Source organism: Felis catus, chromosome X, assembly GCF_018350175.1.
Source record: "Felis catus isolate Fca126 chromosome X, F.catus_Fca126_mat1.0, whole genome shotgun sequence".
Taxonomy (NCBI): Eukaryota; Metazoa; Chordata; class Mammalia; order Carnivora; family Felidae; genus Felis; species Felis catus.
Window position 1 is genome coordinate 108,718,173 of NC_058386.1, and position 17,042 is coordinate 108,735,214.

The following is a 17,042-nucleotide window of genomic DNA, read 5'->3' on the forward strand; positions in this document are numbered from 1 at the left end:
TACCTAAGAGTCAAGGAATTAGTTTGAGACTGAACCAAGTGAATCAATCTTAAGAAGCAAACACTAAGACATGCCAAAAAGAAAAATGTTGACCATTTTGCCTAGTTTGATTTCAACCCATTCATTTGCAGGAATCATAGCAAAACTGGGGTTCTCTAGACTAGCAGATCAAGTATAACTGCCTTGTCTGATTTCCGGACAAAACACCTGTCGACGGTCCTCGAATCAAAACTCTGGCAGCTGGTGCGCACTCTATACATTCACACCATCGCGAAACCTGCGCAGCCCGGAGTCCCCGTTCTCACCTGCAGGGATATATGCTGGTGGCTGGAGCTGCAGGCCAGCCAGAGCCTGCTGGCAGTGGAAAACACTGGGGTTAAAGAACGGAGTCGCACCATTGGTCTTTTCAAGCGCCGATCTCTTTGGTATCAGTTGAAGTGCACCAGGCTGAAGGGCCTGCGAGGGAGAGATGGAATAATAAATAGCATCAAAGAAAGTAACAAAATGTCCTCAAGGCGAGCAAAGCAGCAGTTAGATAAAGGTATGGCCCGGGAACACTTTGCAAGGGTATCTGTTGAGCAATTGACTAGATAAGTACTTAGCCTAACACAGAAAATAAACAGACAAGGAAAAAACATACTGGTTTTCAACTTCACTCATTTAAGCAAATAACAAAGGACCTCATCATCTGAGCACGATGTGACCCAAAGCTGTGAACAGCAAATACTCATTTAAAATGAACATCTCCGGGATGTCCATCCATTAATCTATTACAATGAGATGGGCAGAAGCAACAGATATAGCAGGGAAGAGATTTTTGCCAGTTAAAATTCCAACGTGGATCTAGGAGATAAATGGCATACAGGTGATCAAACAGATGTCAGGAGGTCAGAGTTTGATCTTGTAGCTCCATAAAACAAAATCCAATCTATATAAGGACTTCCAGTGCAAATTCTAGAACTGTGCTTCTTCCAACTAGTATGTAAGGGAAAAGTAAATAATTTTCTTCTTCACGACGCACCTCACCCAGATAACATAGTAAAATATGTGCAATTTTCATTTATAGATGCTCACTGTGCATTTCGGGATGTACCACCAGCTTCGTTAAGTCCTTGTAAGGTTTAATTCTAAAATGTATTAGAAGTTAAAACTCTCCTTTCATGTCTACACTTCTTTCAAAACCTCACGGTGCCCATGATACTCGGTCAAATTTGCTCCTGGATCAGATTCATTGGAGAAGATGGACATGACTTCCTACATTTTTTTTTTTCTCAGCAAATTGCATGTGACTTAAAAGACATGTCCCAGCAACAAGAATTAGGTATGCTCCAAATTCTTAAGGAGACAGGAACACTTGTGTTGAGTAATGAGCATTCCATATGCCAAAAAGGGGCATGCCATGACCTTCTTTCTCCTGTGGATAAAGAAGTCTAAAGGTATCTCTATTTTTTTTTTTTTTGGAAACTAAATATTTACTCTTCGTGTCTTTTGCTTTTAAATGCATACATGCTGCTTCAGTGAAGTCAACCTGAGCTACGCACATGAATACGAAGAGGGTAAAAAAAAAATCTTTCTTTTACAAAACATTTCAACTCTGAATCCTTCAAAATATAGAAAGCCTAAATTTCTTCAGGAAGCCTCCTTTATTTGATCTTACCTCAAACCAATTCCTGTGGGCCAATCTGACCACACTACTAAGACTCTGCTCTGACCAGCTACTCAGAGAGGAATGTTATATTGATATTCACAAGTACCAAATGAAGGCCTACTAGATAATATTTAATTCTCAACAGATTTGGAACTGGCTTACATGCATCCTACCAAACACACTCAAATCATGAGAAATGGACACATACATATGAAGGCCCCGTGACTGAGCACGGAACAGGTACACAATGGTACATCCCATGCATATGAGAACCTTTATTTTTAGGGGAAACTGTATTTCTCTTGTGTATCATAGACCCACACTGCTTCTGAACTCCATGCCACTGACACAAGTAATCAAAAAAAATTGGAGGTTTAAAATCTGCAGTGAACACTCTGGATACCTTGCTATTTTTTCATAGCTTAAAATCCTCTCCTTCAAAAGAACTTAAGACCAAAACCATTTGGTGAAGTCTTTTTAAAATTCATTAACCGACTGTTTTACAGATCAAGGGAGAAAATAAGTTTCTTCTACTTTCATGAAGTGATGGGTTCAGTTCTGAGAGAACAGAGGAGGTGAAGCAAGTCCAGAATCTACAAGAAAAGTCTGGAGAAATCTGGAGTATTTGCCTTAGAAAAAAAGACACGAGAGTCCCACTCATATGGAATAGGGACTGACTTATTTTGTGTAATAAAATAAGTTTAAGTTCCAGTTACACCAAGATCAACTTCAACTCAATAAGGAAAACCTTAACAAATAGGGATGTTTGAAAATATAGTAAAACCTTGCATTGCGAGTGACTTGTTCTGTGAGTGTTCCGCAAGACGAGCAAACATTTCTAATACATTTTAACTTGATAAACGAGCGACGTCTTGCAATACGATTAGTACGTGATGCCGAATGTCACATGATCAAAACTGAGCCAATGGGTCTTGAAATTCACTTTGATACACGAGTGCTTTGGATTATCAGCATGTTCCCAGAACAAATTATGCTCACAAACCAAGGTTTTACTGTAAATCTATCTCTTTCATGAAAAGGTAAGGTCCTGTCATGGGCTTCAGGATCCTGTAGGTGGTTTTTTCCTCCACGGCCGGGAAACATGAGGTTTCCTCAGGGTTTTGTCCCGTATTGAGATTATTATACCCTATTACATGAGGAAAGGCCCACATTAAAAAAAAGGAAAAAAATTACAAGCTGATTTTCTTTTTTTTAAAATGTTTTTAACGTTTATTTATTTTTGAGACAGAGACAGAGCAGGAACAGGGGAGGGTCAGAGAGAGGGAGACACAGAATCCGAAACAGGCTCCAGGCTCTGAGCTGTCAGCACAGAGCCCGACGCGGGGCTCGAACTCATGGACCGCGAGATCAGGACCTGAGCCGAAGTCGGCCGCTTAACTGACTGAGCCACCCAGGCGCCCCTACAAGCAGATTTTCAAAGTAACTGACAGCTATGACAAACTTAACTAATCATAATTTCTATTTCTCAACCTATCACACTGTAGTGTTATGCATATATTTTTCCCACCTGCTACCTTACTGACAAAATGTCCATGAGGGTGGCTTACAGGGTAGAGAGACAACTTTCTGCCTTTTTGGGATATTAAGATTAGTGGGGCGCCTGGGTGGCGCAGTCGGTTCAGCGTCCGACTTCAGCCAGGTCACGATCTCACAGTCCGTGAGTTCGAGCCCCACGTCGGGCTCTGGGCTGATGGCTCAGAGCCTGGAGCCTGTTTCCGATTCTGTGTCTCCCTCTCTCTCTGCCCCGCCCCCGTTCATGCTCTGTCTCTCTCTGTCCCCAAAAAAATAAAATAAACGTTGAAAAAAAAATTAAAAAAAAAAAAAAAGATTAGCTAGGCTATCAAAACTACTCAAAAATAATTTACTGTTTAAGTTATAGAATTTACTCTTTTCCAAAACATGGGAGAAAAAGCACAGTAGATTAAAATCATTAGTGAAGCTTTGAAACAATTATCTTTAGAAAATTTGAGCAAATGAAGCAGAATAAATAGGTGTTCTCTTTTCCAGCTTATAACCTTGGCTATTCATACTACGATCCACTCATGACTATTCAAGACTATGGTTATAAGGATATTAGACAAGGTGAGGAATGTACTAACATTTCCCCCCAAACAGCCTACAACCCCTGGTCCGTTCTTACCATCGCGGCGGCAGCTGAATGGTTCATCTGGTGATGAGCTGCCCTGAGTTTGGCTTGCAAGTGAGCAGGAGGATGAAAGTACTTGCATTTCTCCCGGGAGCATCGCCCTTTGATGTAATCCATGCAGATGGTCACAGTATTATCGCTTGCCTCGATCATGGAAACATCTGTAGGGTGAGCGTAGCGGCAATCGTTCTCACCACGGGTACAGTTTCCACGCTGGAATTCTCGGCAAACCTTAAATTACAGTGACAGTGACAACACATATCACATGGATGCCTGGAAGCTGATTAGCTTTTATTTATTTTGCCAGTGAATGTAAGAGCAAGAGTAGACGTGATTTTGTCATCTATCTAGGAAAATTCTACAAAAGCTGAAGGATAATGTGAAGCCATATTCCCGGTGAGACGTCCACATAGATGTTTCTATTCCTAGAAAAAAAAAATATTCCACTATGCCCAAAGGAAAGTTGTCTGCTTTAAAAGTATTGTTGAAAACCACTTTTTAATCTTCCGCTTAATTCACAGCCTGAAGTGTAATTAGCCAAATTTTCAAGAGGGGGTTATTTTGCTAAAGTCCAAGATGAGTCTTTGTCACACAGCAATGCAGTTTTTCCCAGCAAAATTGTGGATCACAACTGAGTTGCGTGTACAGTCAGATTCCATTACGATACAAATGCCAGGCATTTAAGTCAGCCAGTGGAGTTGCCTTTGTATGAAATGGACTAGTTATTTATTTCAATGTAGGAAGAATGACAAGGGAAGACTGAAGGACTTCCATAAATCAAAAAAGCTGTTTGAAGTTTCTTTTAGATTGCCTTTTCATAAGCAGCGGGGATATTCATTATCTAGTCCATCATTCTTAAGATGGAGAAAAAGGTTTGCATACTATGATACTCCCTTAATATTCTGCATTCATAGAGACTTAATCTACTTTTTTTTTTCCAGTTGGATTATTCTACCAAGTAGAGACTCATTAACAATGCGGCGATCCCAGTCTGTAGAGCTGGAGCCTGGGTTAAAGGAACATTCCCACCAGCCCTCTTGTGCCATAGCAAAGGGGATGCAGTGTCCGTGTCTGGGCACACTAGGACACCGTCTGACCTGTTGTACAACTGAATCAATGCGTTGCATAACAGGCTACAATGGCAGTAGTAAGACATTTAACATTTTTCTGAGGTTATACTTCATAAGCTAAAAACTCAGGTGTATTTATTGAAAGCATTCAAAACGCTGGGCCCTGAGAATGTCGCTTTCTGCGTGGGGTTGATACTACCCTACAGGTATTTATATATTTCTACACCAATACCTCCAGTTTATCTGAACGCATCGGTTTGGGACCAGCAGCTCCTGGCAATGCGAGAGGCGGGTTTCCAGAAATCAGAACAGGTGCATTCGGTACAAGTTCAGCAGGAAGCAGGCCCATCCCAGGATGAGGTAAGTAAGGATTGAAAGCCATGGCAGGATTAGCTGCAAGTGGTGGATTCACAGGAAAAGAAGTCTGCACGTTGAAAAGAGGAAAAAAAAAGCCATTAGAGGTAAATAGATTCTTTTCTATTATTACACAGGAGGCATTTTTTCAAAGCTTAAGCCATATCCCAAGTTACCATTGTTGCTTTTGATTTCTGCCACAAGTGATATCACCTATACAGGCAATCTGCCTTGTCTCCTTACACAGGCATGGCCCTTGCAGGCAGACTTCCGGTTCTCCTGAAAGCCCCTCTGTTCCACTCTCCTCCTTCCTCTTTGCATCAGCACTGCCTGGCCCTAAGGCTGCCGGTCCTACCAAAGTTCCACCAGCCCCACCACCACCTCACTCCTCTTTTTGGCCCACTATCAATTACAGAAGACAGAAGGGAAGTGAGGAAGAAAGGGGCAGATTAAAGAAAGGTGAAAGCTCTAACAACTTCTTGCTGTCCACCTAAAATGAGATTGGGATGGTCGTTTTTTAAAAAAAATTAGAGGTTCTATTTCACAAATGAATCGGACTTGCCCAGCCTCGTCTTTACCTAGGGGGCCAGATGATATCCCTAACTCAAAAGGAGGCCCTAAAAAATGTTCCAAGGATCCCTGTTAGGCAGGGAGACATAACATAATAGGATTTGAAGGTATATAAACTAGAGCACAACTTGTCAAGAAAAACATTAGAAATGCAAAGGGCTCTCACAGGTCTTTCTCTCTTATGAAAGTCCTAATCTCAAGAGCTTGATACATGTATTGCCTTTATTATCTGTAACCATGTAGTTTATCCCTCTGTGTGCTATTTTCCAGCTTGTTCCACATGTGGGAATCTTTTCTTTTCAATGTGGTTCTAATTTCTTTGATAGTTCTCTTTTCTCCACTGTAATACCCCATTCTTAGTAAATGACTGATAGAATCAGTGATAAGGTTTAAAAAGAAATGGAAGCGTTTAATGGATTAACAACAAACCATGGTTAAATGCAGTACATTTCTAGCAGGGACTCTATAAGGTAGATAGTGCCTTGGTGTGCACCTGGTGGTTTCTCTTGGTGCATTATTAATAGCATCTGTTCTTTCTTGCTTTCTTGTGATTTCTTTCACTAAAGAAAGAATGCATCTTTTGCCCTGTCAAGCTGTATCCATATCTTCTGCTACATCACATGAATAGGAACAGCCCTAAGTATAGGTAGAATGGGAGGCTATGGAGTATGAAGTGAGGGCCAATATATATATATTCACCAACCCACCCCCTAGTCTGACTTGAAATTTTCACCTGCATAGCCGTCTCCCCAAAGCCCATTAAAAACCACATGCCAGGGGCGCGTGGGTGGCTCAGTCGGTTAAGCATCCAACTTCAGCTCAGGTCATGTTCCCACAGTTTTGTGGGTTCAAGCCCTGCCTCGGTCTCTGTACTGACAGGGCAGAGCCTGCTTGAGATTCTCTCTCTCTCTCTCTCTCTCTCTCTCTCTCTCTCTCTCTCCCTCCCTCCCTCCCTCTCTCTCTCTCCCTGTCTCTGCTCCTCTCCCACTTGTGCTATCTCTGTCTCTCTCAAAATAAATAAACTTAAAAAAAAACCCCACATGCCAACATGGAAGGAAGGGGCTTCCCAAAGAGCACTCTACTGTAGATGATTTTCTCAAAGTAGCTAATTGGCACATTAGGAAGGACAGAAAGAACTTGGCCCCTCAAAACTGACAAGACTCACTAGGGTGAGTAGAGAATGCATGGCAGCCAAGAGCTTTCAGAGGAAGGGGCAACACCAGGCACCTGGAAAGATGATGGTGCAGTCAGGGAGGGGCTTTAAGGTCTGAGGACCAGGTCTAGGGCTGACCCAGGCCAACTAGGCATTGTGATGTAAGGCTGTAAGGACACGCCATACTTCTCACTGAATGAGATGTGAAGCTCCAGGAATTAGCTGATGTGATATTGTTATATAATGAGATGGAAATCTCTTGGAAACTGGCACCCAGGCATGCTTCCACGATAAGGCACAGTTTATCAATTTGATGATTCATGGTTGTCTCAAAACCAGCAAGAATCTCTCATTGTAAAAACTCTGCATTTGAACCACACAACAGTACTTTGTTTTACTTCTCTTTTCTCTCTGACTTTCATAGTAAATTTCTCACTGAAGTCACCCTGCTGTTACTCCTGGATGCTTTCTGCCTTTGCCTTTTACAGAAGTGAGAAGAACCATTATTACAATTCTCTTCGAAAACTACTGAATTAAAAGAAAGACCTGTAGGTGAGTGGGTTTTCCAGATTAAAAATCATTAATCACTAATAAATAGTGATCAATTAATAATATTTCAGCCTAATGCATGTAAGTGATGCTTCCTATTTGCAGTAGCTCTGAACTTCTGTAATTTTTTTCCTTCCTTTTTCGGGGAAATTTTCCTGGTTAACTTCTGCTTTCTTTGGAATATATTGTAACTTGTTTAGGTTTGTTATAAGCTTCAAGTGTATGAAAAGAAGTTGTAAATTACTTAGAAGTCCATATAAAAAGTGCAAAGGGCTTGCTGAAAATGTTTGGATTTTTTTCAGGTTTTGCCACGAACTATACTGTGCCATCTTTACGTTCTAAAATGAGTATTAACGCTTTTGTAACCATTTTCTCCTTGAGTAAAAACTTCATTCTTTAACACTGTTTATTGAGAAGAAGCAACTTCTTCTAAGCACAACCCTTGGGCCTAGGCAGGGACTCCTGAGCTCCTTATTTATTTTCAAATGGACATTTTGGTTTTCTTACCACCACCTCTGCCCCAGGGTAACTATTCCATTGAGTTTGAACATTTCAAGGGCTTAGCTTTGGCTAACAGCCACCTGTTAAGCAGCCGGCAAGCTCACACATTCAGTTTTAATAAGCAATTTTAATCCTGCCTATACCTCGTCTGCAGCCCTGCCTGACAGTTGAGCTAACAAGAACCCATCTTGGGGGTAAAGAACCTTTTAAAGAAAAAAATTCCTAGCCGGCTGAACCTGAAATGGTCTGGACACTTAAATCTGTTTCAGATACTCACTCGAACCTAAATTATTTACCAAATATTTGAAAATATGAGAAGGTTTTTCCTCCGAGAACCAGAGGGGTGGAATTTCAGCTTTCTCCGGGTCTTATAAAAACAAACCGTGAAGAATGGTGGAGACAACTGATTCATGAATAACAAGGTCACCTAGACAGTTATTTACTCCCAGCGTCTCCAACAGCATTAGCTGGTAGGGTAGGAATTCCCAAGAGTGATCGCACGGTACCTAGGAACTACCAGGGCCTTAGAAATACCTCGTAAAAGTCAGTGATCGCCTCTAGAACAGTGGCCCCTAATCCTGGACTTCACTGAAAGCCGTGGACTCTGAATATGGAACTTGCTCAGCAACTTAAAGCCCTCACAGAATTCCCGCTGGGGCTGGGTTATGGACTAATCACTGTCAAAGAGCGTGTGTTGCAGGCTAAGTAAGGGTAGGCAGACTCCAGCCCCTGGGCCTAATCCGGCCCACCTATGTTTGTATGGTCAGGATGACAAACCAGGATGGTTTCTACATTTTTAAATGGTTGAAAAAAGTAAAAGATGGAGACTATTTCATAACACACGGAAAGCATGTGAAATGCATATTTCACTGTCCTCAAATAAATTCCACTGTGCTCATTAGGAGATCTGTATTGATGAAAAGTTGTACATATTTGTTTTTTCTCTTTTGGGAGAAGTACCTACATAGTATCCTTGACGTTGCCTCTTGTGCCACAAAGCCTGAAATACTTACTAGTTAGTCAATTACAGAAGCAATTGCTGACCCTCATTCTAGAGGGTTCCAAGAAAGTAAAGCACTCCATCCATTTCTGGAGTAAAGCACTAATTTTATATGTATATAAATTTAATACTTGTGGCGTGATTCCACAAGTTGAACAGGTTTGGCTTTAGAAACCAATACTAAAATATTCACTACAATATTTTCTTAATTGGTACTAAAATTAGGATTCTTCACTATTTATTTATGAAACAATAAGTACTCAGTAGTTAAGAATGGGGAGATAGATAGAATCTTGTGAAAGGTAAAATTTTAGGAGCCACCACATTTTGGGTCTTAAGGGATTCTGAAGCACCTTTTTAAAAAATGTTTATTTATTTTTGAGAGAGAGAGAGAGAGAGAGAGAGAGAGACAGACAGACAGAATCCCAAGCAGGCTCCAGGCTCTGAGCTATTAGTACAGGGCCCAATGCAGGGCTCGAACCCATGAACCACGAGATGGTGACCTGAGCTGAAGTTGGATGCTTAACCAACTGAGCCATCCAGGCGCCCCTTGAAGCACCTCTGAATTATAATACAATCCACTGAAAAACTATGCCTGAAATATCTCTAGTTTACACATACATTTTAGGAACATTGAGTTATCATTTAAAATGGGTTATCCCTCAAACTAGTATAAAGAAAAAAATGTGAAGTGCTATGCGAAATCAATCTTTGTGTCTCCCCAACAGCTTAGATCTATTTGTAGTTACTTCAGTAATATCCAAGGTTCATTACAATTATCGTGTGATGAATGCAAGACACTTTAAGTCAATTATGCCAGTCCTTGCCTGAAGTCAACATAATTGAGGCCTTCCCTCTCTGAGCTCCTGTCTAGAGGTGGGTAACTAAACATTTCCTTTTATAGGATGGCAAACATTTGGTAATAATTTGTTGACTAGATTTTAATACCAGAAAAATAACACTCTTTAACTTTTACTAGCACTCATAATACCTTAATTTTATTGCTCATTGACAAGCATTTATATAGTATAAAAGGAAGCCCTGCTCGCCATCACCATGTGAATTTCTGTCCTTAGCTAATCCCAAAGCACTTTGAAATGTATAAGTTTAGTTTCCCCCAGACTTTACTGTTCACATGGAGCACAACTGAATAATCTTTCTTTCAGAGTTTTTGCTTGGTCATCTCCACACTCTCTGAGTGATGTTCTGAGTGATGCCCGCATAACCTCCAGACTAGTTAATTGGTCCCTCAATAATTGAGAGTTAACTTTATAAACAGACGCAAGCTGATAGTGTGGTGTTTATGTACTAATCCTACTTGTTAATGAATAAGTCACCGTGGCCCAAGAGAGAGCTAGGCAAAAAAAAAAAAAAAAAAAAAAAAAAAAAAAAAAAAAAAAAATCACCAAAAAAATACATAAATTCAATGGTCAAAAGTGAATAGTTGTCCTCATCTACATCTGGCTTTTCTGACCTTAATCACAGAAGGTAGGCGATGGATCAATACATTGTTGTGAGTGTTAAAGGTATAAAACATAGCATGTAAGGGAGGACACAATACGGTTTGGATCTGCCCATATTTGGCGGAAAAGAAGCTGCAAAATAGGCCAGCAGTTACGACGGAGTGCCCAAAGACAAATCTGTGTCACACCAGATGATTTTACAGGTAAGAATATGGCAAGAGGGCAAATGACTTCTTTAGACGGGCAAGGCAGTTTTGACTCTGTTCCTGAAAAGTGAACAAGGACTGACCTAAAAATTGTACGTTGGTGAACTATATGTGATAATAGCGGCACTCAAGTGACTAGTACTCCACCAGGAAAGGGAAAGTATGAAGGACTCAAGTGGTTACCCAATTTTAACAAAGGGGATTAAACAAAACATGAGTGGGGGAGGGATGACCAGAGCTGAGAAAAGCCGAGAACGGCAGGAAGTCTGGAGAGTATAAACATTTCAATGCAAGTCCAGGATAAATAGATGCTAAGGGTTATTATAATTATCAAGGGTTCAACAAACCTCCACCACCGCCACCACAACAACACAACAACACAGAGTTAATAGAAAGATAACCCTACAGAGGAAAACCAGAAAAGGCGAACGGTCTAAAAAAATGTGGAGGATCAGGTAGAAATCAGACACTAAGAGTGGCACAAAAATATTAATTCACCATCTTACTATTGTTAGATCATAGATTCCTAGAGGGCAGATGTACTTGGTTGAATGAAGAGAGATTCCTAAGCCACTGATTAATTTTAGGATTATCAGTTAGAAAAATCAAATTCAAACATCACAGCACAAAAGAAACACTCAGGGATCAGAAGTGGTGGCAGAGGGATTGAATAAATCCAACAATCCATCAGTTTTCCTGTCTGCTAAGGAAGACTTGAGGCAGAAGGCTGCTCCCAAACGGTCTTTTCACATAGATGCACATTGTGTGTCAGCAGCACAGGACACTTTATACACACGTGTGTGCCATGCAAGCATACACACATACACAAATATAGGGATGTGTGCATTTTTAAACTGGAGTGGCTGAATCGTCAGTATGAGAAGGTATCCAATGTAGAGTTCTGAAACAATGGCTTTGTGATACTGTAGATCAAAAGATGCAACTTCTTTTTTTTCCTTCCTTCCTTCCTTCCTTCCTTCCTTCCTTCCTTCCTTCCTCCCTCCCTCCCTCCCTCCCTCCTCCTCTTTCTTTCTTTCTTTCTTTCTTTCTTTCTTTCTTTCTTTCTTTCTTTCTTTCTTTCTTTCTATAAGTAGGCTTCATGCCCAGTGCAGAGCTCAACTTGGGGCTCAAACTCTCAGGGCTTGACCCTGAGATCGAGACCTGAGCTGGAATTAAGAGTCAGACACTTGGGGAGCCTTGGTGGTTCAGGCGCTTAAGCATTCAACTCTTGATATCAGCTCAGGTCAAGATCTCAGTGTCGTGGAATCAAGCCCCGCATCGGGCTCCTTGCTGAGGACAGAGGCTGCTTGGGATTCTCTCTCTCCCTCCCTCTCTCTCTCTCTGCCCCTCCCCAACTCGCTCGCTAGCACCCACCACGCACACCACATGCTCTCACGCTCTCTCAAAATAAATAAATAAACTAAAAAAAAAAAAAAGGCGGATGTTTAACAGACTGAGCCACCCAGAAGCCCCGACAGGCAGCTTCTTGATGCGTGGTTCCAGACTAGTGAATTGTTAATATGACTGGTATCCACAGAGTGGCATAAGAGCAGAGACCAGGGAAAGGAGAGTTTAAAATATTCAGTAGATGCATAAAGGATATGAAGGCCAAATAGGATTGTGTGGACGACCAGTTTAAGATTATTGTCAGGTGCCAGGGGCCACCACAGGCTTTACACTAAGTCTCCTGGTGGTTCTCCCTACTGAACTCTATTGATCTGAGCAAGGGGATGGTTTTGCTGAGAGAAAAAAAATCATCCTCAATAGGTGAGGCTGTCAAGCATTGATTTTGTCGACTGTTGCTATTGTTTCATCTTCCATTCAGAGAAAAAGATCTTCCCAGAGCCCTCCCAACTTCCTGCCTTCATCTCAGAGAAGCTAACAGGCCCACACGGTCTCATTAGCTCCAGGCTCTAACCAACTGAGCCAACCAGCCCCAAAGGAGAAGGACACACAATGGGCTGAGAGGAGATTACGTTGAATTTATCCCGTGGGAATATATGAGGGAGGCACATGGGAGAATGTTGAGATTAGTTACTATCAGAGGAATGGGCACTGTAAAAGATATCATGTACCAATGCTCTCTGTTGGGCTGCAAAAATTGTAGCGCTTCTGTTTAACCTCGGGAAAAACAAGATTTCACATTGTGCGTTAACAGAGTTGGGGCAAGGCAGAAAACCGACTGCTGGTGAGACTTGTTTCGTTTTACTACAGAAGGAGCTTCAAGCTGTGTGACAGGCACGGCCTAGGCAAGGGACCTGAACAACGGCTCTACTTTGGCCCAGCAACTGCAATCAGGAGTGAATCCAGGGTCTGGGGGGCCTGAAGTTGAGGCAGTTGGGTAGGGTAGGGGAGTCTTAAGAACAAAGAATACACGGGTATCTTTTGCAAATCTTACAAAGGCATTGCAAACACATTGCTAGGGCTCCAGCACATTTGCCAGGGCCTTGGACGGAGCCCATGCAAATGAGGGGCCCTGAGCCTTCGCTAACCTCAAGTAAGTCTACCCCTGGGAACAATTTGTTGAACAAATAATGTTAGGCTTCAGCTGCGATATCTAAAAGTAAAATCTTGTCTAACCTTCTAGCAAACATGGTAAAATCCGGATGCAATTGGGGGACTGGATGCATGGCATGACTCCATACACTCCTGTGATGCGATGTGGTCAACCTCAGTCAACGCAGAACTTCACATGATAATGACAGTCATAATTACATTAAGAGCACATTAACGTGATAATTACATAATGCCTGTCATCGCCGACTTAAACGTTTTGCAAAAATCACTTTACAAAACATTTAGATGTCAGCACATTGAGATGAAAGAGCTCAATGTCATCATGGATCGTCTCAAGAGTAGATAAGCTGAAAAATCCGCCAAAGAACCTTCATTAAAATACATTGTAATTTCTGTACGGATCATGAGACTGGTCATCTGCAATACGGAAGCGGTTTCCTTTTCCATTCAATCTACAAAATGGCTTGCCCACCTTTTTTTCATGGTAATTTTTAACAAAAGAGCCATGACAATAGGGAGATAGAAGATACTCCGGGCAATAAGGTTAGTTTTGTGTGTGAACCATATGAACTATATGTGAGCTATGTGAACCAGAAAAAGTGTAACTCTGATGTGAATATGCTAAATGTACGATGTATTCTGGTGAGGGAAGGATACCCTTTGTCTTTACTTACTCATTTAAGTACTTAATGTTTTCAAAAATTAAAACGTCAACAAATTATTTTGCAATTCTACTTCTGTTCACTTAAAACTGCCCCAGTCCAAAGTTTCAGAATGGAATAATATTATACTTTATCAGTCCTACTTAATTAAGGAAGAAAAATATTGAAAATGCTGGACTCTAGGCATTATTCGTTATCGGTGTATCCACCTTCCTTCTATCTACTGGAACTTCCTATTTTTTCCCCTTTTGGCTCTGAAGTGTTACATCACCTTCATTCCTTACCATAGTAATGTCAGGTAAAGATATAAGCTGGTTTATGGGCAATGTCTGTGGTAAACAGAATTATAAAATTGTTGTAAAAAGGTGGGGGGTCCAGACAGACATCAGATGATTCTGTCTGCAATGAAGGAAAAGTCTGGAGGGGAACCCATGTTTATAGGCTCTGTGGTTTGGAACACCGTAACTTGGCCACAGGAATGCAAGCCATGAAAAACATACGGCAGACCAGAGGACTTGGCACACCCCAATAGCTGAACCAATAACCTGTATATAAATCATCAGGTGAATACACTTGACTGGGTGAAGTTCACCTGCGTGTAAAGAACTGCCTCCATGTGAATCACCACATTCAAAGAGAGAAACTAAAGGAGTCTACTAGATACAGACAGGTCTAGATTATGCAAAATGTCTACATCAGAAATATTTTTAATAGACTTACAACATCATATCCACTGAACACAAGCACACATTACATCCAGCAGTTGAGAGTCCTTCCCCCCCCTCCAGAACGAAAATTCCTAATTGTGAAATTGAAATTTTAAGGCATTAGCTTTGCTTGAGAGCAATCCCAATCCAGCGTGCCTGCTTTTCCCTAAAATTCTTCTACGGGGCTCGTGTTTGCCTCTTAATTATGCCAGGGGGAGTTCTTAAACATGATTTTTCTTTTTCTTCTTTTTCTTTTTTTTTTTTTTTTTTTTTTTGCTGTGAACATCAGCAACTCTCTCTCTTAACTGCATTGAAAAGCACTGGGGAGTCACGCCCTTTGTCTCACTTGCTAAACTTCCTTAATAAATCCAACAAAAGCTTTCAGAGGTAGAATTTTATACTAGCAAATGTCAATTCAGACCTGTTAAATACAGTGAGCAAACCTGCCTGCTACAGCAAGCATTCCACCCAAATTGACTAGGTGTGGCTTTTATTCATTGTTCAGGCACAGTGAACAGAATCTGTCCTCTAGCTACCATCCCATTTAGGTTGACATTCCTTTTATCTGGGGGCTTATAATAAGCAAACCATACTCAATTTTCCAAAAGCAGATGTGCTCTTTTGGTATCCTAGAAACGGATCAAAGTATGCTTTGTGGAAAGACCTGAAGTTCAAGCCAGTGATACCAAACGGGTCTTAATATGCAACCACACAAATATCAGGACTGGAAAAAAAATATCAACATTGGAAATTTAAACAAAAGCTTGACTATTTTAGGGAAGAAGAACCAGATTACCAGGGTGGTGGGGTTGAAAAGCATAGACAGGTGTTTGGGGAGCATAGGTACAAGAAAAATTAAGTAAAATCGTATGTTATTTCTATAGTAATATCAAGATCCACGAGAAAGAACATTTCTTTCAAACCAGACTGGTAAATGTCACTTAAAATTGCTCACACTAGCGCAATTACAACACGCCTACAAAGCTTTCTAGACCACAAAATAGGATCATATCAATCATCTTGGGGTGAGTTTTTTGTATACATAATAACTGCAGAAATTAATCTTTTATCAGTTTATCACATCACAACAGCTATTGTTAAATAATCTACAAGGTAGAAAGCAATTTCCAATTGTTCCCTGGGGTCTTCTAAGTAATGTCTTGTATCTTACGATATGCTATAAAATAAATTGTACTCCTGTGAGTCCTATCAGTCATATTCTGCAGCCTGAAATCTGAAATTACCCTCATTGAAGAAAAAAGGGAAACGTATTCTATTACAGAAAGCATGGAGAATCAAATTAGAAAGCACAAGAGGCTGGAAAACTCAATGGATCTCTTATTGGACTCTAAAAAAAGCCACTCCCTATTCTCCAGGGTGAGGCAGCATGATCAATAATGCATGAATGGTTGAGAGGGGAATGGAAAGATTCTCCTGGAGGTTGAATAGAAGATGAATAGTCTGCCTTCTGCCTTTACCCCTACTTTATCCCAGGCTCTGCTCTCTGATTCCCTGAAACAGGGCATTTGATGGATGCTCCATTGCTGTCCCTTGACCTATGAAAAAAACAAAACAAAACACATGCGCCAGCACTGTAGGAAATATTGGGCTCAGGTGTGTGATACAATCTGGCCCCTATTCTTTGCTCAGTCTGAGATTGGGACATCCTATGAGAGGCCAAGAGTAGTAATAATGGTGGATGAAAAGCTCCCTTGCTGTATTGTCCTTCTACTCACATTTTCTGGACTCATCACGCATGTCATTTCTCTGCGGCTCTGTTCATGCTATTCTCAGTATCTAGAGCACTGTCTCTTCCCTACCCCTTTAGAAATAGCAAAAAATGGAAATCAGTGCGTGAAAGCTAATGAAAGAGTTTGGAGAAGGAGTTCAACAATATGAAGTATTACTAAAGGTCAAAGAAGAGCTCTAAAGAGCTCACTAATGACCTTCTGGGAACTAATTTATGAATATAATTTATCACCACTGAGTTCCAAGGCAAATGTTTTTGGCAAACTAATAGTACAGGAGATGAAATCTACTCATTTTGCTTAAATTTGTCTGGCCTTTCTGGAAAAAGAGGATCATGGTGCAAAATTGTAGCAACTCATCAATGCCTCTACCACCTGTTTTGTGCACTATCTATAAAGATGTACCAGTTAAGGGGTGCCCTCTCCATTTTGATTTCCTTGAATTCTGAGAATCAGTGCTATAATGAAATAGGCTTTGCTGAGTGCAGGTTAACCTACCCCCACATTTTTTTGTTGCATCTAAATATTATGTATACCTTTCAGCTTTCAGTGAGTTTATTGCATAGTCACTGATGAAATGGGTAACAATGACAACGTAACACTTTCGAATTAGCATCTAGGTAATGGTTTAAGGGAATGGGACACCACTGAACTAAACTTGAGACCTGAAAGGGCTCAGTAGAAAAGGGACAGCTTCCAATTCCTCCTGGAAGGTCTCAGACTAAAC

The 17,042-nt window shown here is 40.9% G+C and overlaps 1 protein-coding gene and 1 long non-coding RNA gene across 11 annotated transcripts in view; one reads left to right on the forward strand and one right to left on the reverse strand.

Annotated features, from left to right (window-relative positions):
* Nucleotides 1-17,042, reverse strand: part of MBNL3 (muscleblind like splicing regulator 3) — a 112,497-nt gene that overhangs the window by 14,372 nt on the left and 81,083 nt on the right. For all 10 annotated transcript variants that reach the window (XM_045051066.1, XM_019824313.3, XM_019824312.3 and 7 more), the window contains 3 exons: nt 5,118-5,309; nt 3,810-4,046; nt 306-456 (listed from right to left, as the gene is read on the reverse strand). In XM_045051066.1, coding sequence (XP_044907001.1) covers nt 306-456; nt 3,810-4,046; nt 5,118-5,309 — 580 coding nt within the window. The remainder of the gene's footprint in view (nt 1-305; nt 457-3,809; nt 4,047-5,117; nt 5,310-17,042) is intronic.
* LOC111558702 lies at nt 7,044-13,919 on the forward strand. The gene is made up of 2 exons (XR_002739798.2): nt 7,044-7,514; nt 13,269-13,919. It is a non-coding gene; the product is annotated as an uncharacterized LOC111558702 (long non-coding RNA).